Below are 21,998 nucleotides of genomic sequence, written 5' to 3' on the forward strand. Positions count from 1 at the left end.
GTAGAGAATGGGCTTGAGGACACAGGGAGTGGGAAGGGTAAGCTGGGACGAAGTGAGAGAGTGGCATGGACTTATATACACTACCAAATGTAAAACAGATAGCTAGTGGGAAGCAGCTGCATAGCACAGGGAGATCAGCTCGGTGCTTTGTGACCACCTAGAGGGGTGGGATAGGGAGGGTGGGAGGGAGACGCATGATGGAGGGGATATGGGGATATATGTATATGTATAGCTGATTCACTTTGATATAAAGCAGAAACTAACACACCATTGTAAAGCAATTATACTCCAATAAAGATGTTAAAAAAAATGATCAAGGGTAGAGCAATGCCAAGAAATGAGGAAATGATGGTGGGTATTGCTTAATGAAAAAAAAAAAAAGAATCCAAGCACTGATGTCAATCCTTGTGTAATAAGGAACTCATCAAGGCATTTTTCAGTGTTTGAAAGGAAGCAAACCTGCTTAGAAGATAAATGATTCAATTTTCAGTACTGAAATTAGTACCTTACACATTTATTGTAAAATTATTCATAATGGCAAAATGGTGGCAAAAAAAATCCGTGCCCATCGACGGGCAACACTTGCATAAAATGTGATGCAAACACACTAGAAACAATTACCCTGACAATTAATAAAAAGGACATGTCTCATGAACTGGGGAGAATGCACAAAGTATGTATTCCATTGAGAAAAGGAGTAAAATAACCTGCTCAGTTTGATCTCAGATACCATAGGTCTGATTGTATGTTTGTATGAGCATAAAGAATGTTATAGAAGGGCACATATGATTTTTTTATTAACATATGTTATTTCTGAGAGTTCTTCACAGACCAGCGTGGTGTGCAGAAGATTATTAATATTTTCAATATATATCTTGAGTTGTTTCACTAGATACGATTAGTCTGGATTACTTTGCAATAGAAAAATTTACTAAATGTTGAGGAATTACATATATAGAGACTATATTTTCTACAAATGGTAATAAGAGCCTTGATGCAAAAAAAGAACATGGTAGAGAAAAAAAATACAAAACTGTAAAACAAACATAAGAGATTCAACACAACTTGGAAAAATCAAGAGGCATCCAAACCAAAAACACAGTTTGCAGCCACAACTGGGCTATTGTTTCCATACATTCCTTAGTGAGGAAGCCTTTGAAGTTGACATCAGAATCCCATCTTATATCATCTATCGCTACTTCGGACGTATCTTTATACCTGCTTAGTTAATTGTATAGGGAAACTAGAGCTTTCTTTTCCCAAAATAGGCATTGTCAGTCTTATTTGATCTTTGAAGTTGTCTTTTCAAAATTTTGAGTTAAATAATCCATATTGCTGTGGATATTTACATGGCATAGGGAGATAATATATAACTATTATACTCAAGATCCTCTGTCTCAAATAAGAAAAATAGACAAAAAGATGGGCCTAGCACTCAATCCATCTCCTAGCTGCGCCTTCTGAGTTCACCTCCTGATATGTCCAACTCTCCGCCAACCCAAGGAAGGAAGCTGCATATACAAGCTGACAGTCTTGGCAACTGCTCAAGAATGGCCTCTCCCGTCCCCTCAAACCACCACCACTGCCATTTAGTCCTGACCTCCTTGCTTGTTCTCATCCCCAATTTCCAAATACTGGCTGTCTCTGAAATCCACTTCTGTCCTTCCAAGTTGGCATGCATTCTGATGTCCTTGCCAGCATCTTGGGAAGCAACACTGTGTCAGTTTTTCTCTTCTCTCCTCTTCTCTTTTCTCTTCCCTTCTCTTCTCTTCTCCTCTCTTCTCTCTTCTCTTCCCTTCTCTCTCTTCTTTTCCTATTGCAGTTTCTGACTTAGCTCACCTGCTATCACAGTGTGTCCCATTAGCTGCGTACATAACCTAACTCTAACCAACAATCCTGGGGTCCTAGTGGCCCACATGTTTCAGGGGAGAAAGGTGGGGTAGGGAGTGATATATCAGTTGGTATATGTAAAAGAATTTAGTAAGACTTATTTCTGCTATACAAAATGCCTTTTGACAAAAAGCATCACAGAGGTGAAGGGAACATTCAGCAACTCTGGTTTTAAAAATCACTGCCTTCAGCAACAGAGGGCTGCATGAGACACACTGAACAACACGGATTAATACATGCTAAAAACCTTCTGTTATGCACTCAGCCTGCACTAGGCACTCTACTGGATCCTGCGGGACATTCAAAGATGAAGACCCCGTGGTCCTAGTCTTCAGGGGGTTCACAGACTAACTCTGAAACAAATCTGATCCTGATAAGTAAAGGTATATTTGAAAGCCAAAAATAGATTTACAACCAAGCAAGAAAAGAAAGTCAAAATCCAATCTACTCTACCTTGGAAAGAAATGGGAAAAAATAAAAAGCAATAACTAAAAAGATAAGAGGAAACTGAGAGCAAAGAGAACAAAAAGTAGCAAGAAGTTTAGGAGCTAAAGGCAGGGAGGCAAAGAAGGCAAATCCATAGCAGACAAGTTGAGGATAGGAGAAAAGGGGTGAGAGGGAAAGGGGAAGGGGAGTGGAAGTTGTGAAACAGAAAGAAAAGAGTTAGTTTCTCAGGAAGGACAATCTGGGAAAGGCAGAGAGATGGAGAGGATGCAGTGTAAATGTGAGGTCACTGCAGACAGACATCCTAAATGGAATAAGGATGGAGAAGTCAGTAAAATGAACTTGGCAGAAAAGACAGACCATGAAAATAATAACAATAATAGCTAACTTTTCTTGGACCTCTATTGACCTAAACTGCAATGACCATGTTGAAATCTAGACACTCTTTCACCAGGATCCACCCTCTAACATATGAATGTGCTGAGAGCCAGGGCACTTAAGCACGATTGCACTCATATCTTCAATTCAACTGCTCTGTGGATCCCTGGGCACATCAGTGGCCCTCAAACATCACTGCCATCTGGTTAGCATTGTATAATTCTTATGCCAATACAGCTTTGCTGGTTTTATAACTTATTCTATTGGATTACCCCACTCAAAGCCAGATCCTTTCTACATAGAACAGCAGAGCTTCACTCATGATTATATTTTTGAGCAGATAAAAATTTTATATGAACATTTTATACATAGAAATTTCAAATATGTGTAAAACTTTTATTTCAATATCCTTCTATAAAACACCCTTGTTTCCAGTCAAAAACAATAAGGCTTTTATCCAGGTCATTGGTAGGAGAACAAAGCACTAAGCTGTCCTCAGAAGCACTGATTTTTTCACTTTTTCACAAGACACCAAAAGTCTCAACTATATGACTCCTCCAAATCAAGTTCTATATCCACATCCAAGTTTTTCCCAAAGATGGTTCTTTGATTCCTAAACTATCACTTCCTTTGCAAACAGCTCTTATCCTTTGCCTTTGGAAAATAGTCAAATTCCAGACATTTTCAAAAATAAATTAGAACTTGATAACATTAGCCTCTTATTTTCTCTTTCTTCTTTTCTTTGTTTTATCTTTCTTGGTGCTTCTCCTAAATCACTTGTAAAATTAAAATCATGGAACTGCCATTTTTTTCTACCATGCTATTGACAGCCTCATCATTACAAGCTTTGAGGATCATTAGAATTTCCACAATATAAACAATAAACAATGAAATTGGGGAAAAATTAGAGTCAATCTATCAATAAGATTTCTAAAAAATTCTATCAAGAATAATGGAGGGTGGGAACAGATGTATATGTATGACTGATTCACTTTGTTATAAAGCAGAAACTAATAAAAAAAATAAAAATAAAAAAAATTAAAAAAAAGAATAATGGAGGAAAAAGAATATATATCTAATTTGCATAATACATTATCAATATATCTCAGATCATGGGAAGATACTACATTTTTGAAAGAAAGTAAAAGTTATTAGTCATCTGTATTTTGGTGAGACTCGTCCCTTTTTGCCATCAGCTAGCAGCAAATCACTTATTAGACCTGAAAAGAATGAGTATATGTCTCCTTAAGACCACTTTGCCCCTCCATATTTCTCAGTGGTCATTTAGCCTCAGAGAAAATCAGAACCATCGAAACAATTCTTAAAGTTTCCAGAAATGTGTGTGTGTGTGTGTGTGTGTGTTTTATGTTTGTGAAAGAGAAATCAAAGCTTATTCATTGAATCTGCTGATGAAATTTGGTGAGATCTGGCTAGAGGGCTGGGAAGGAAAACTGAGTAATTAGGAGGAGAATCAAAACATTGGGTGATTATGAGAATTCTCCCTTCAAGATTGTGGGAGGGGAGGGAGTTTTCGGGTGTGAGCATATGCAGGGGTCTAGAGAGACAGAGAAAAGTCCTTCTTGACTGAGGTGGGGAGAGAAGGCCCTGCTCTGGACCTGGCATCCTTGTTTTCTTATATTACTGAAAATAATAAAAATCAGAATAAAAATGAAGGAAGCATCGTGCTTGGCTTAGGGCTAGAGAAGCAGTATCTTCAGGGTGCTCACCCACTTGTGAGAGTCATGGTGGGTCTGACTGGGGTGTGCATATGTGCAGACATGTCTGCTTTCAGAGGCACACAGATGTTGCAGTGTTGACAGGGACCTCTGGAAACCAAGACAAGTCATCCAGGGTGAATAATCGTGGACTTGGGGAACAGGAGGAGGTGGCCATTTTAATACATGTAAAAAACCCATGACCCTATTTAGAAACAGAAGAATTTAGAAAGATTATGCCATAAAATAACTACTGTGCCAGGAACTTGCCTCCTGCTTGGACCCTAAGCTGAGAGTCCAGGGAAACACCTGTTACAGTCAAGCTCTTTTTCTTTCCAATTGGTAAACAATTCTACCAATTGCACAATGAAAAAATTCTGTGACCCTGGCACCCAGATCTGGAACTCTCAATTGCTCTCACCACCAAAGGTCAATCCAATGTATCTGCTTGTGACATATTTTAGCCAAAGAATGTTAATGACATTTTCCAATACACTGTGCTGTTCTAACACATGTCCCACCCTGGAAATTTGGGATTACTAAAATACAGAGATATCTTGAATGCCAAAATGTCAGAGTAGGTAGAGATATGGCCAGCTTTTCAGGCTCTCCGACCACTTTAGGGACCCACAAAAGCACTGACAAGATGAGAAAAATGTATTGCCTCCAAACAAAAAAGAAAACTGTGAAACCAAAATTAGCAAACATTTGTTTCTACAAAGCATAATACATTGCCAACTTTATTCATTGTTCTATTTAGTAGAGACCGAAATAATCTTTCTTTGTACCTCAAGAAGATCTGTAGATTAGATTTTTTTCATTTGCAGGAACACCTACATATGCAAGATGGTAAGTGCACATAAATTCACAAGCACACATAAATGAATTTACTCATACTCAGAGAGTTTTAGTGGCAAAATAATAAAAACTCTTCCCATATTTTATTGCAAAAAATATAATTTGATGTGGAATATGAGTACACTTTAATATGTTTAATATATTTGTTGAGAAGTGGGAGGCTCCTAAAGTGTTCAGAAAATATGGAGGTTTTAGAGTGACCCTTTACTTCTCCCATTGTTAAAGGACATCACTAAATTTGGAGAAAAATTCTTCCCTGTTCATGGATAAACAACAAGGTCCTATTGTATAATACAGGGAACTATATTCAGTGTCCTGTAACAAACCATAATGGAAAAGAATGTGAAAAAGAATATATATATGTATAACTGAATCACTTTGCTGTACAGGTGAAATTAACACAACCTTGTAAATCAACTATACTTCAATAAAAAAGTTTAAAATATCAGAATTCTTCCCTGTTCACTGACCTATTCCCTTGCACTTTTTCCTCATCCTTTTCCAGCTTATCAACAAAGTTAAACACAAGAACAAGCCAGAAAGGGAAAATTCCCTGTTGCTAACATAAGTCTAGTTGTCCTAACAGATGAATAATAAAGTATAAAGTCAATGGTTAACTTTTTGGAATAAATTGAGGAAAGAACATCGGAACTTTATTCTTTTCAGATTTCCCTGCCTACCTAGATTACAACACAACATCCTTACTTCTGAAGGCACAGTCTCGACTGGTATGCCTGGCAATGGACAAGAGACCGAGGGGCCGAAAGCCAAGACCAAGGCTAACACAGGAGCTGTCACAACCCTTCAAGAGACTAACATCAAGCTAAAAAAAATCTGCTTCTCTCATCTCTCAAGAAGAAATTCAACCTCATGGGTATGTCATATGGTTCTCTTGTATGATATCCCTGAAAACAGTCTAAAATGTTCTTCCAAGCTTTGTACACACTTCTTCAAATACTTTATCTACTCAAAACTATTTGGGGGACTTCCCTGGTGGTCCAGTGGCTAAGCTCTGTGCTCCCAATGCAGGGGGCCCGGGTTCAATCCCTAGTCAGGGAAGTAGATCCCGCATGCCACAACTAAAGATCCTGCATGCTGCAGCTAAAAGATGCTGCATGCCACAGCTAAGACCTGGCATAGCGAAAGAAAGAAAGAAAAGAAAGAAAAGAAAGAAAGAAAGAAAGATCTTAAAAAACTATTTGGGACTTTAAACGTATATTTGCTTAAAAAATGAAAAAATAAAGAAAGAGAGAAAAAATGTATATTTGCTTGAATTTTAAGTTACCTTAGTTCTAAGTTATATTCAGGATGCCACCATCCAATCTGTGTGAATAAGTTTTAAAAGGGGCAACCTAAGAGTTTACAGTCATCAGTAATAGCCTCAAATATGACTTGTATACATAAGAAAACCTTTTAAGAAATCTTAAACAGTTCCAGAAAACCAGATAGCATTCTGTTTCCCATTTTCCTTTTCACTAAATTGTCATCAATCAGAAATATGACTAAGATAAATAGCAGCTCCTAGATAAAAATAGGAAGACTTCTCCAAAATTCTCATTAAATTCTATACATGATCCATATTCAGCTTGAAAACCACCAGTTAAGAATGAGATAAACAGAAGGTCACCTGCATCTGGCAATACATGCCAATTTCTTAACCCTACGGTATAATGATAGGAAAACTAATTCTAGAACAAGTTAAAAATCAGTTCCCCAAAACACTTACTACCAATATTTAGAATATCATGAGATTTATTTTACTTCTATTATGCCTTACTTTCCACACAACAGGAAAGGATATTATCAGGGTTGCCTTGACTGTGTATGTAGTCTAGTTTATTTTTGGTATTTGTTAGTCATTCATAAAAACAAAATTCAGGGTTCCATTTACTTTCATTAATTCAGGTAACAGGCGCTTTGAGGGGGACCAAGAAGAGTACCTAGTGAGAAAGAGAGGAAAAGAGAATGTTTTTGTTCATGTGTCCTGGAGAAGATATTATTTTTCTCCTACAATACTGTGCACTCTGGTTACTAGAGTATTTTTTCCCCCACGCTTTAAAGGTTACTATACAGAAATTCAGGGATTTGAAGGTTTTGCAAACTCCAGTCAGAATAGCATTTCATCTATCAATTGTTATTTCCACATGTACACGAGCTCTTAGATTCATTCATGAAACTAGGGCTGTCAGGATCTTAATGAGATCAACTGGTTTAGCCAAACACATGCATCACTATTCAGCTCTCATGCCACCTGGAGAGAGCAAGTCTTTGCATAAGGCCTAATTTTACCCACTCAAGGAAGAAAACTTGAACCACGACAAAGCCAGCAATGATGATTAAAGAGTGCCTGTCACTTGGCCTCACCCCTGGGAGCTGCCCTCTACCCACTCCTGGGTGATGGGGGTGTTTCTCTGGGTGCCCTGGATTTAGATGTGGTGAAGGATGCAGACAGTTTCATGTGTCAAGCCTCCAGAGTCGTCAAAGCAGCGCTTGATCTGCTCTGTAGGAAGTGCTGAGGACCCGAACAAAAACTCATCAGTGGCACAAATCCAAGGTCATCTCCCAAATATCCCTAATATATCAAAGCAGCCTCATCCATCTCAAAGCAAGAGTTACAAATGCTAAGACTGGAAGGGATCTTAGGGAACTTGTCCTAGAAACTAACTTACTGACACACAAAGAAGAGAATTCTCCCAGAGAAAAGCAGAATGAATGTCTTATAATTTACTCTCCATCCTCTAGAAATTGGATGTATATTAGAGGTTGATGTTCTGAGCAGCAAAACTTCATTCAGATATCTGATTCTACATGGTATATATTTCCTGACCAATAAATCTACATGGAAAAATAAAGTTATGTGAACAAATTCCCTGCCAATATCAACTTGAAGAAGAAAAATTAAAAACCAAAACAAACAGAATCCAACTTACCTCGGTCCACACCTCTTCTTGCCTTTTGAAAATTGCTTTTGAATGTTTGAAATCTGAAAATAAATAGCCAGTTCTATAGGCTTTTTCAAGGCCCTGAAAATGATCACTTAGTAATAAATCTTTAGTATTAGTAATCCTATAGATTGATAATCTCTAGAAGATGAGAGATTATAGTTTTCATGAACAGTCTTTCAAAAACATTGTAGTTAAAGCCTCTTTACTATAACATCCCTGCTAAAGAAATAGAAACAAAAGTTGTCTCCTTGTGTGACTATGTAATTTTTAACAGCAGCAACAAAATATTAATATTCATACCAAACTGAATATCATATTCTCAAACATCTTAAAAAAGAATCACACTGCCACCTATTTTGCTCTATGTCACTGATCCTTACTATGTATCACTCTTTTGTTTAGGGATAAATGGCCTGAAGGTTTTCTTACAATAGTTCCATAGATTAAAGTAGCAAAGAAACAGAGAAGAAAACCATTTAAAATTTCAAAACAGAAAGGAAAAACTTCACTTTTGCTTTTTGAATGTGTGCTTCATGTGAATAACTTTCATCTTTCCATCTGTATTTCTTTCAGATCCATTCAGTAACTATGTGTTTTGCAATGAAATGGCATTCCATATTTAAAATAAAAATTGGTATTTTATGCTGGTTTCCATTTTCAAAGAGCATATTTTTAATCACATCCAAAATAGTTCAGCATTTTTCCCACTACTGCCAAAAATAGCAACACGTACCCTCAACACAACGTATCATAACATATCCTCAACAACACACGTATCACCACACACATTTCTGGTCTTGGGCTCCCCTCAGCCCCATCTGTACTCTTGCTGCGAACAGCTATAGCATAAAAATGTCTCTTCTCACATGCTTTTGATATTACACTATTTAATCACATACAGCTGTGGCTTATGAGGCTGTTACAAAACACAATTTTAATGTAGTACTTGAAGTCAATTTTGGATAAACATCAACCATTTACTCTGAATAAGAAGTCCAACACTCCAAAGATTTTCTTTTAAAGGAAAACCCTGGTTTTCTTAGAATTTGGCATGGGCATCATTGTGACTGAGACTTCTCTCTGCCAAAAAGACTGATAATGTCAAAAAGGATTGTGTAAATCATATTAGTGCAAAAACGAAGCTTTCCAGAATTCCTGGAGCCAGAAAGACCTGGAATGATGTGCATCCTTCCTTCTCTTTGGCCTCTTCCTTCACGTGGCCCCTACCTCCAACCCTTGAATACATTTTAGTACTTCATGGAAATAGGTTTGAGTTATAATTCTGTTTTTCTTTTTCCAAATTGAGAGAAAGTGAAAGGAAAATGTGCTGGAAAGGTACTGTTCAAAGAAATATACATGGTGTTTCCCTTAAGTTTGGAATTATTCCGGAAAAAAAAAAAAACATGAACTTTTTACATTTCTACTCCTTTTAGTAGGCACCAAACTTAGTGTTGTGAAAACAGTGATGACATTAGAGAAAGAAAATCCCAATTAGAGAAAGAAAATCCCAATGCAAACAAAGATTTGGAGAAGTAATGAAAAAAAAAAAACAAATTGAAAAGGCAAGGTAGCCTGTTGTTTCTGTTTCTCTCATTTAAAACCAATTAAAATAGAATACATTCTAACAGGAGATAAGATCGATCATTATTTCATGCTATCATATAACCCCCCTGCAGTAAAAGAAATATGTGGAGTTATTCCTAAAAATTCTCTTGCTGGAAGATTTTTAGAAAACTAGTTTTATATATTTCAGTCTTTCAAAGGAAAACAGTACCTGGGAGTTTTCAATGCTGAAACATACAAAACTGGTTGGTAACTGGCAAGTTACCAACTCTTGACTATCAATGCAAATCTGAGGCAGGAAGTACTAAGGAAATTCTAAACTCATTCCCTCCCTCTGCAAGATTTTCTACATTTTCATGTGTGAGGAATGTGTGAAGGGTTGTTTTGTTTTGCTTTTGTAAGACCTGTACATTCACATCTTTAAGAATATCCTTGGCCCCACGGGAGGCTCCCTCTTCCTTTGCAGGCTGCCCTGGCCTTGTGTTTTCAAGTGTCTGCTCTTTTCATGGCACAACTGGGGTCCAGCTAGACTTTCAGAGCCGGGCGGCTGTCCAGTTGCAGATGGCTGGAAATTCAGCCTGAAATCAGTGTGCTGGTGATGAATTATTCCTCCACCTGACCCCAACTTCACACCAGGCTCTGAACAGAATTTGAGTACCACCAGCCAGGGAGACCTGGTCAGGGTTCCATGGTCTGAACCCCTTTCTTCAAAGTTTTCTGGGGAAGCAGATGGCCAAAGAAGGGCAGGCAGCAGACTGATGAAAAAGCAGAGTGATTAGAAACTGCACTGAACTGGGAGAAATAGAGGGATCTGGCAAGGGCGTGGAAAGGAAGAAAAGACAAACTTGCTGTGTGTGCTTGGGTGAGTTTTAAAGTTTCATGAAGATGACTAAAGTTTTCTAAATATCACATATGAGAGAAATATCTATTTCTCAACTGCAAAATATCAACTCATCAGGCTGTGACCACGTTTTACTCTTTAGCTTTCCCAGTTCAACTCATTTGTTTTTCCAAGAAGACCCCCCCCCCCAAAGTACCTCAAATTCAGATTGAAATTCACCCTGGGTCTCATAATGCAATAGCAACAGGTTGGTTTTTTGGACTGGCTGTAACAAAATTCTTGAGAAATATTATGTTACAACTTAAGCAAACATCATTACATATATTATCATTAAGCTAAGAAACTATTTTTTGGTCTCCTTTCTCCAAAACTTGCTGATTATTATGGGTGGCTTTTCCAACAGCAAATTCGTTTTGATGAAACTTTTTTTAAAATCCAGTATGTCTCTTATTGAAATATTATGACATGTCACCAAAATTTCTTCATTACTTCTAAATAAAAGTAATGTTCTTTTTAGAAATTGCTTCTTTGGCTAGGAAAACAAAATTGGTAAAAAGGAAAATTGACAAGTGACAACTTTTAATGTGAGGTCTGGGAGAGTAAGCATGTTATACCCACATTACTACAAGGTACAACAGCTACAAGTCAGCCATGGGTTTTCCTTTTATTTGATTTACCCATACATTTTTCTAATATAACATTTTAAGCATCTGGAAATTTATTCAAAGAAACAAAAGCATAAATATCTTGTTTCTATTTTTTTTCTTTTTAACAACAAAGTGAAGAGATTGGTTCTAATATGATGGGTAATAAGGGGAGCAGAGAAAGCAGGGAAGTGTCACAAGTTTTTCTAAAACTTAAATTGCATTTGAGGAAATGGAAGACATTTGCATTTATTTCAAAGTCCGTTTTCATTTTGTTTTATCATAAGAAAATAGCAGCTGCATTTAACACACATATTTAGGTAGAAAGAGAAGGCTCAGTAGTTTGGCATTTTCTGAATGAATACAATAATAAACATCCCATGAAGATTTTCCAACCAAAACTAATGTCAGCAAATAGCTTTTGTGGGTGAGTTAAAAACACCTGAATTTAGATAACAGTTTAAGGCATGGGGTATCACCAGAATATGATTTTTGTTGTCAACCACAGAATTCTATTTTTATCAACCATAAATGTTCTTTACATTTCAGCATCATTTTAAAAAGCAATGATTTTAAAATTGGATTAAAACTACAAGCCAAGGCTGGAAGGACAGTGGATTTTATGGAATTCCACCTAGGCTTAGCAAATAAATCTAAGCAGCATGCATTTCCTTCAAAATTACTATAGGTTATATTTTGAGCTATAAGTGTAAAAGGAGCAAAAAGTGCTACCGAAACAACCCGGTTGTTTTCATGCTATGCTGGGGTGTGATGGGACTTTATTGTACAGTGAGAACGCTGTCAGAAAGTTCCCGTATTTTAAAATATTGCACATTGACCCTTCCTCCCATTCCCTGAGTGTCTAAGTTCCCAAACAGGGCACATTTTCATATCTTCAGCTTCCAGGAATGTCATTAATGTCTGTCATTTCAGAGCCACTGTAATGATATTTGACAACTTCACAGCACTGTCGAAATTTTACAACATAATAATCAATATGAACTACCATGATAGCCAAAGTAGCTGATCTTATACTCCCTACCACCCTGATCTGATTACCCAAATATCAGCTGAGGTCGCCTAATGGATCTAACTTCTTTAAAAATGTTCCAGAAGTTGATGGCTTTGACTAGCTTGAAAGTAACAAGATCCAGATGCTGCCTGTCTACACAACACTAAACTACATAGGACCCCAAAACAGATTTATTTTTAAATTCTCTCTCTATTTTTCTAGCTCTCTTTTCCCTCAACACCCCATGTTTCCTCTTTACCCTAAACAACACACACACACACACACACACAAACTTCCCACCAGTGTAGCTGGTCCTGTGTCTTTAATATAATGTGCCCGACATTATTTCCCCCTAGCAATAGGTTAAAAGAAATCTCAAACCAAAAAGCAATTATTCCATTCATTTTGATCTAAAGTTTCTTTTCTGAATAGACTTCATCGGAGAAAACAAGAACCAAAAAGAAAGCATGAATTTTGAAACATTTGGAAAAATTTAGCCAAATGACTAAAGGGGATGGAATGTGTGATATTTTTCATGCAACCTTTGTTTGTTGTTTCTGTTTCTTTGGGGGATGAGAAATGACTATAAATTTCCCCTTTTAACTTGTCCTTGCTTTGCCATTTCTTTGAGGAAGGCAGGCAGCGTTCTCTTCCCAATCCCCCAAAGAGTTAAAACTCTAGCCACTGGAGCAGGCGGGCTGGTCTATTTATTTCAGCAGCAGCCCAAACTAAATGCTCACAAAGGCAAAAAGCAGTGTGAGTCGACCTTGGAGGGGCAGGGCAAATTGTAAAGCGACTGAGAAAGGAAGGGAAAAAAAGAACAATCTTTAATATAATACTGAAAGTCTGCTGCCTGATCTGGTTTACAAATCAGCATTGTTTGGTGAGAGAGAATAAATGAGAGCTAACTACGGCTTGAATTACCAAACCCAAATCACAGCACCCAGTCCTGGTGACAGCACAGATCACTCAGGCATGCCTTGTTCACTCCCGGCGTATTTACCAAGAACACGGTAGAGTCTGGCTAATGTAATATAAAATAATATCATCCATAAAGGAATACAATCCATGCATTCAAGGGGGAACAACCAACATTTTTCCCCCGAAATTAAGTCCGATGTAATTGACAAATTGGAGCAGTGATTTCACACCTGAGAGTCTTCCATGTCTGAACTGCAGGATAAAGTTCATGATTGGCATGACCCACTGTTCAGTGACGTGGTCTTGCCACTGGTCCCCTCATGATCATCTGAGCACACACATAAAGCCTAAAGTATTTAACCAATTCATGTCCAATTATCATCAGTATAGTTCATCCTTTTTCAAGACCCAGGCCTCCTGGTGGCAGCCAACATCTAGCTTCTAAAAGTAAAGAACATCTATTGTAAAGCTCCTAAATTCACTCTCTAGCATCCTGACCATCCTCAGTATAAAATAAGGCCATAAAAAAAACAAAAATGCACCCAAACAAACTCTAAGAGACTTGAATTAGATACCGTGTCCCTTCCCACACCCGTCTTTCATTCTACGCTCAGCGGTTAAAAGTTTGAGTCGCCCCCACCCCGGCGTGTCCTATCCAGTGGGAAAAAACCTTTTAGAGCCACAAACAAAGAACAGCTCACCAGAAAAGCCCCTGAAATTGTATTCTTGTGCCTGATCATCACTGTTATGATCTCCTTTTTAACAACCCTGCCCAACTGCCAAGGACTTGACGGATATCAGGAACACCTAGGCAGCCAAATAACAACAAAGGAACTCAAGTAAAACTATTATCTCTTCTTAAAGAGAAAGCACCAGTTCCAGGCTTGCTTTCTTCCTATATCCTTCTCTGCTTCATTAACTCCATTGCTATGTTACTAATTTCAAAGAAGCAGGAAGAGGTGATGGGGTAAGGGGAGGGAGGCGGTAAATAATAATTCACATGACTGTTTGTTTCCCATCCCAAGTGCAGAAGGACACCCCACTGCTGCCAGACTGTGGAGCGAGCCATACCTTGGTTTGGAGATAGTGAGGATAGTAGTAAGTGTACTGGGGGTACATTTGTGGCTGATCCAGGCGTTTGCCCATGTAGCTGGAATCTCTATCTCCGAGGCAGGGAACTGGATGACAGGGTATGTGCCCCAGGCCGAGCTTCCTCTGGAACCACTATTCCTGACAGTCCCGATGACTGATGAGGCTTCGGAGAGTCTTCCACCACTCACTAGTTCCAACACAGCAAGAATTTTAAAAAGAAACACACCAAAAAAAGAGGGAGGTGGGGGATCTGTAGGAAAAACCCCACACAGCCTCCCCAGCTCTCGCCTGGGGTCCACTTGGGATGAGGCAGTTTGTTCTCTACCCGGCGGTCCGTAGTGATGTCAATTGCCAGCGTTTGTAAAGGAAAAAAAAAAAAAATCAAAGTCCTTTTAGCACAACTCGGAAATCTTGCAGATCAGCTTCCTGTCTCCTGTGTGTCTCTTTCCCCACCTTAAAGAAAACGAAAAAATAAAAAATAGAAAGAAAAAGAAAAAAGAAAAAGAAAAAGGGGGGGAGAAAGAAAAAGAAAGGGGAAAAGAAAAACTAAAAAAAAAAAAAAAACCCTCTCACAGCTCAGTTGCCGCTGTGTCCCTCCCAGAGTGACATGGTGTTCGGTGCTTGTCCTGTCCTTTCATTCACGTCCCCTCCTTCCAGCCAGTGGGTGGGACCCGGAGAGCCCCTCCAGGGAGCAGCGTACGCAGTCCAGAAGGCTGCAGTCTTTCCTCCAAGAAAAAAAAAAAAAGGCTGCTTCAACCCCTGCTGCAAGCAAAGTTCCGATTCCCTCTACTGGCTATCTCGAATAGCAAAGCGGTTTTTGCAGCAAAGCTGCTGCCGCTGCCGCTGATCCCAGGGAACTCAAATGTGGGCGGCGGATGATTCCTTATCCTTCCCTCCATCAACCCCGCACAAGAGCTGCCTTCTTTGCTTTGCTTGCCAAGTTTCAAGGTAAGCCACACTGCGAAACAAAACACAGCAGACCCCGGGAGGGGCAGGAGGACGAAGGGAGGAAGGGAGAGAAAGGAAAAAATCAAGGCAGACGGGCTAAGCTTGCTGGTGAAAATGGAAAAAGTGTGTCCCGGATGCTTTCAAAACCTGTGAACGCACTAAAGCCGATGGAATCCAAGACCTGCTTTAGAAACTAACCTTTTACTTCTCGGAGAACGTGGAGGATGGTAAGTATTGAAGAAATGTTGTATTCTACTCCAGGACTGCTCGTAACAAGCCAGGCATCATCAGATCACAATTAGCAACTTATCATAGCAGAAATAATCAATCTGATCATTACATCCATTTTGTAAAAATCAAAAGAGGTGTCCCCTTCGGTGTATGATCGTCTTGATAAATAAAATCACTGTTTCTCTCACTGTCTATCTCTTTATGATTCATGGAGGCTTTAATCACTTTCCTGACATCATCATATACAAACACAAAGAACAAAAATCATAATCACTTGGCAGGGTGTTTCTCCACCAATAATAAGTAGTTTTCTGACGTGTCTATCAGCTGCTACATTATAATACAGATTGTTTCAGAGGAAATATATTTCCTTAAAGGGTCCCTTTTCAAGGCAGGCGAGGCTAAAATTAGACGTGCCAGCTGTGTTTTGCTGAGGGCTCACGCATGCCCAGAGCGTGGGCAGACCAGCACTGAACTCCTCTCGACTTTGTCAAGTCGCTGGCTGTATTCTCCCCAGCCCTGAGTCGCCTTTTCAGATAAAAGGTTCCTGGTACAAATCCAGCTTCCTAGGCAAGAAGACCAGAGAATGTGGTCCCATGTACAAGCCCTACCACCCCTGGGGCAATGGGCTTCCCGCAGGGCTCTGGTTTCTGGGAGCCCAGTGAGTGCAGGTAGGTTCCTTGGAGACAAATCAGGATGGTGGGCACATAGTTTTATGTTTGACTTTTGACAAGAACGACGATCGGAAGGAAGGAAGGGGAGAGGGTGGAGGGTAGGAGGTAGAAGTCCTGTCACTGAGAAAATTAAATCAAGTCTGCCAGTGTCTATGTGTTCTTCTGGGACTCAGAGGTCTCATCTAGAAAATGGAACTACTTCCAACTTACCTAGCTGGAGAGAGTCAACTGAATCAGATGCTAAATAAAAATCCCATTGATTTCAAAATTCTTTGCAGCATCTCACTGCTCAGACAACAGAGTCCTGACTTTTGGTATACTTTTCAAGTCACTTAAAAACCTAACTTCCTTCTCCAGAGGCAGGCAGTAGACCCTGTCCCCAACATCCGATGCCTGAGTGACACTGCCCTGCTTTCAGGTCTGGGCTGTGCTCTCAGTCTTTGGTCATCCCCTCTGCCAGGGGGGCTCTCCCAGACCCACCTTCAGCAGATCCTCCAGCCCGCCCTTTGGTCTCAGCACCACCCACACCCAGTGGCTTCCTATGCACTCTGGCTTTCCCACAGCACCTGTATTTATCCTAATATAATGTTCATCCTATGTCACTGCCTATGAGTTGCTTGTTTTCTCTACGATGCTCTAAAAGCATCGGGAAAAGCAGGAAAGGAGGAGGTCCCATCATTCTTGTTTACCTTCATCTTTTTTAAAACTGGCATGGCATCTGGCACCAAATGGTTGCTCTGTAAATGTTTGAAGAATAAGACATCTTAAATATCAGAAACAACTCTAACCCAACTCATATCCATCTTTCAGTACATTTCTGGGTGCAGGGGATATAGTGCTGGGTGCAGGGGATATAGTGCTACACAGATCAGAACAAGGCACCTCATCCATCCGATGCCACTGCCCACTTCATACAGTTATTATGAGAATTCACTGAGTTAAACATGTGAAGCATTGATAACATCTTGGTACTTATTGGATCTGCTCAATAAACACAAGCCTGCACCTGGGGAAGAGCATCCCAGGCTGAGGGACCAGTAAGAACGGAAAGCCTGGCAGCAAGCATGTGTCTTTGGAATGTGCCAGATATAGTGCAGGGGCTGGAAGGGAGCAAGTAAAGAGTAGAGGAGTAAAGAGTAGAGAATGAGGCTGGGACAAGATCTACAAGCCTTGGTGGAATTTGGTGGGGAAAGCTAATTAGTGATGGTTAACAGTACAGCCAGGACTCTATCCAAATCATCTTCAACTACAGAATGCTGTCTTCCTAAATGAAAGATTGAGGTTCCTCCAAATTATAAGACACCTAGGATCAGGATCCTAGATGGCTTCTGCCAACGTGGCCACTTTGGACAAAGGACATCAGTATTCTTTCATTCATAACTGCCAGGATGCTCCTCCATAACTGCCAAGATGCTTCTGCCAACGTGGCCACTTTGGACAAAGGACGTCAGTATTCTTTCATTCATAACTGCTAAGATGCTCCTTAAAGGGAAAGGACTACTGTCTTATTTACAAATAAAAAGCCAAATAAATAACTCTTCTCAGTGCACGCTATAGCCCACTTATATGCAAAGTTCCTAGTATGTGTCAATACTATGAGCAATTTCTACACAAATTGCCACTTCCCAAAATCTATTCTATTCCGTTGGATTATCGGTATTTTCTGGGCATTAATTGTCATAGCTTAAGAACATTCACTGAACATTTAAAGCTTTTCTTAAATAATGTAAAGACAGTTTAGCCCTTGTGAGGATGGTAAAACCTGTGTTTTATTCATTTTTTAATTTATTTTTTCCCTCATAGATCCCAGTAGCCATGGAGATTTGGGGGGCAAGATAGTCATGTCAGAAATAGTTTTTATATCATGTCTGCTCTGTTGGAGCTGCAGCACTTTCCATTTAAATGATCAAGTTAAGGTAGGAGGGAACTAGTTTAAGGCACTCTCTAAATCAGAAGCCAGCTGTGTGCCATTTGCCAAATAAACAAATTTTGTACAAATCCAAAAGCAGCAAACTGCATCAAAGGGCATGGACTCTTATAGATTCACGTGATTCACAGCACAGACTGGAGAGGCACTCATTTAAGACAAGTTCTTGGCTAACACAATTGAGAGGATGTTTCAGACATACATCCAGAGATGGGGAAGTGATGGTATTGAAATAAGGGGCAATTGGACAGAGGCAGAAAGTCTTTTGGTTTGCCCTTGACCTAGCCACTCAGAGAAGAACTGGGTCCCCTCTCTGGATGATTTATTTATTTATTTATTTATTTTAATTTTTTCTATTTTGGCTGCGTTGGGTCTTCATTGCTGGGCGCGGGCTTTCTCCAGTTCCAGCGAGCGGGGGCTACTCTTCATTGTGGTGCGCGGGCTTCTCACTGAGGTGGCCTCTCCTGTTGCAGAGCACAGGCTCTAGGCACACGGGCTTCAGTAGTTGCGGCACACAGACTTCAGCAGTTGTGGCTCGCGGGCTCTAGAGCGCAGGCTCAGTAGTTGTGGCGCCGGGGCTTAGTTGCTCTGCGGCATGTGGGATCTTCCCAGACCAGCGCTCGAACCCGTGTCCCCTGCATTGGCAGGCGGATTCACAACCACTGCACCACCAGGGAAGCCCTGGATGATTTATTTTTGTAAATTACAAAGACTTAGTCAAAAGTAAAAGAACAGTAGAGATATAAGGAAAAACCATAATCATACTATCTTCAAAAGGAGTATTCTATTTTACCTTTAAGAAAGACATCCATGACCTTGAGTAAAACATAAAAGGCAAAAATCGTGGCATTTCCTGCCCACTTTATTCAAATTTGTGAAATCTCTTTCCAACCCAGCAGTTGCCACATGAGTATGAAACATAAAAGTTGTTTGTTTTCTTAAAGACAAGATGGTAGGTTGCAAATTCCAACATTAATGTTACAACTTTCCTTTCTCCTACTGAATCCTTAACAATGGTTTAAGAAAATGTCTGAGACAAATGAGAAGAAAGAGACTACTGTTCAAGTATGTGTGGCCCAAACTTAAACGATAATTGAATGTAAAAATATTAATGTAGATAAAGACAATAAAAATTGGCCTTGGAAGAAAATTTCAAGCCTCAAGACAAAACTACAATGGACTATAGTTCAAAACAGTTAAGTAGAAAAGCAAGAGCAGTTTAAAACAATAAACAATATTAACTTCAACAACAGTTTATTGAGCCTCTATTCTGGGCCTAAAAAATTGAGGGTACCAGTATAAATACGGTATCATCATCCATGTCCTCAAGGAGATTTAACAAATCAGTATGTCTCAAACTTCAACCATTCACAAATGACCTTAATGTTTTTTCTCATATCTGAGTACCAGTTTGAAACAATAAAAATAATTTTCTTTAAGTTGACTCAATTTTTCCTGAAATCCATGTGAACTTTATTAGAATTCTAAGCAATAATATACTTTATGTATATTTTGTTTATTTTGCTTCTATTATCTTTTAAAAAATGCACACTATCCACCAGCTCTCTATATACATTTTTCGTAGCACTCAATACTGTGGCGGGCACATCTGGATCTCCTTTACCACTAGGATTAGCAAGACTCACACTTCTCCATTTCATTGAAAGTAGGAACGGCCACATGACTTGCTATGCCCAATAAAATATGAAGCTTTTACGAGCGACACCCACAAAAGCTTTAACTGCTGCTGTTTAATTCTCCAGTCCACTCTTCTCTGAGGCAAGCATGTGCTGATATGGAGTAAGCATCTCAGAGGGGTGAGAACAGCTGCCTTGAATAGTCACCTAGACCAGCCACTGATTTACCATGCATGAGAAGTAAACCTTTGTTGGATTATGCTATTGAGATTTGGTGACTTACCACAGCATCACCTAGCCTACCCTGACTAATCCAACATTACTTGTCGTTTGATTCTGTATTCATTGGTTTCCTTGCTTGAGTAGCACCCCCGCTAATATCTAAGCTCCACAAGGGAAAGGAGCATATTTGTCTTGTTCCCTGTTATATCCCCAGCACCTAGAGCAGTCCTTGGAATTTAATACACACTTAATAAATGTGCATTAAATAAATGAATAAATAAAATGATTATCTAAAATCATCTCATTTACTTATCAGTGCTTAATGCATGCTACTTTAGGAAATCATGGAAGGTGAAATGAAACATATTCACAAAAAGTAAAAACTGAAGTTTCATAGGGAACCCTCCTACACTGCTGGTGGGAATGTAAATTGGTGCAGCCACTACGGAAAACAGTGTGGAGGTTCCTCAAAAAACTAAAAATAGAGCTACCATATGATCTAGCAATCCCACTCCTGGGCATATATCTGCACAAAACTCTAATTCAAAAAGATACGTGCACCCCAATGTTCATAGCAGCACTATTGACAATAGCCAAGATATGGAAACAACCTAAATGTCCATGGATAGATGAATGGATAAAGAAGATGTGGCACATATATACAATGGAATATTACTCAGCCATGAAAAGAAACGAAATTGAGTTATTTGTAGTGAGGAGAATGGACCTAGAGTCTCTCATACATAGTGAAGTAAGTCAGAAAAAGAAAAACAAATACAGTATGCTAACACATATATATGGAATCTAAAAAAAAAAAAAGTGGTTCTGAAGAACCTAGGGGCAGGACAGGAATAAAGATGCAGACATAGAGAATGGACTTGAGGACACAGGGAAGGGGAAGGGTAAGCTGGGACAAAGTGAGAGAGTGGCATGGACATATATACACTACCAAATGGGAAATAGAAAGCTAGTGGGAAGTAGCCACATAGCACAGGGAGATCAGCTTGGTGCTTTGTGACCACCTAGAGGGGTGGATTAAGGAGGGTGGGAGGGAGACACAAGAGGGAGGGGATATGGGGATATATGTATACATATAGCTGATTTGCTTTGTTATACAGCAGCAACTAACACAACATTGCAAAGCAATTATACTCCAATAAAGATGTTAAAAAATATTTGTATGTATTAATTAAAGCACTAAGCATGAACAATTTGTAGCTGTTTTATAAGCCTCAGGAAATGAACAAGTCTTGTAAATTTTAGATTCATTTATTCAGGAGAACAAAATATACTGAATTTCTTTTCTCTATGCTATTTCCCACCTCCATCCTATTATATGTATGCATGTACGTTTATAACATTATGTTTTTCTGATTGCAAAAATAATGATATACATTTTACTTTTGAAATGCAGAAAAGGGAAAAGAAAATTTTTAAATACTACAATTCAAAGATAATCATTCCTCTTAAAATTTTGGTATATGTTCTTCCAGGTTAGGTATGTATTCTCTTTTACAAAGCTGTGAGAATATTGTGGAAACTCTGTAACTTTTTTAATATAACAATTACCTTTCCATATCCTTAAATATTTTTCCAAAACATGACTTTTAAATAACTCTGTGTATGTTTTTACTGTAACCTAACTCAAAAACATTCTGGAAATTGGTAGAATATAAGATATAAATAAATATTAACCATCATAGCATAAAAACAAAATGTGGTACATATATATGATGGAATATTACTCAGCCATAAAAAAGAATGAAATAATGCCATTTGCAGCAACATGGATGGACCTAGAGATTATCATACTAAGTGAAATAAGTCAGACAGAGAAAGACCAGTGTCATATGATATCACTTCACATGTGGAATCTAAAATATGACACAAATGAACATATCTATGAAACAGAAACAGACTCACAGACATAGAGAACAGACTTGTGGTTGCCAAGGGGGAGGGAGGGAAGGATTGGGAGTTTGGGATTAGCAGATGCAAACCATTATATAGAGAATGGATAAACAACAAGGTCCTACTGTATAACACAGGAAACTAT

At 38.9% G+C, this 21,998-nt stretch overlaps 1 protein-coding gene across 10 annotated transcripts in view; it reads right to left on the reverse strand.

Annotated features, from left to right (window-relative positions):
- The window catches only part of RBMS3 (RNA binding motif single stranded interacting protein 3), a gene marked incomplete at its 3' end in the record, with an annotated part of 726,099 nt that extends 710,854 nt beyond the window's left edge, over nucleotides 1-15,245 (reverse strand). For 9 of the 10 annotated variants that reach the window (XM_081246096.1, XM_081246095.1, XM_081246098.1 and 6 more), the window contains exon 1: nucleotides 14,283-15,245. In XM_081246096.1, the coding sequence (XP_081102222.1) occupies nucleotides 14,283-14,357 (75 nt within the window). In that variant the 5' untranslated portion in view covers nucleotides 14,358-15,245. The remainder of the gene's footprint in view (nucleotides 1-14,282) is intronic. The other variant, XM_081246094.1, reaches the window with a different exon arrangement.
- Nucleotides 15,246-21,998: the final 6,753 nt, after the last annotated feature.

This window comes from Mesoplodon bidens, assembly GCF_964165515.1.
Source record: "Mesoplodon bidens genome assembly, chromosome: 10".
Lineage (NCBI taxonomy): Eukaryota > Metazoa > Chordata > Mammalia > Artiodactyla > Ziphiidae > Mesoplodon > Mesoplodon bidens.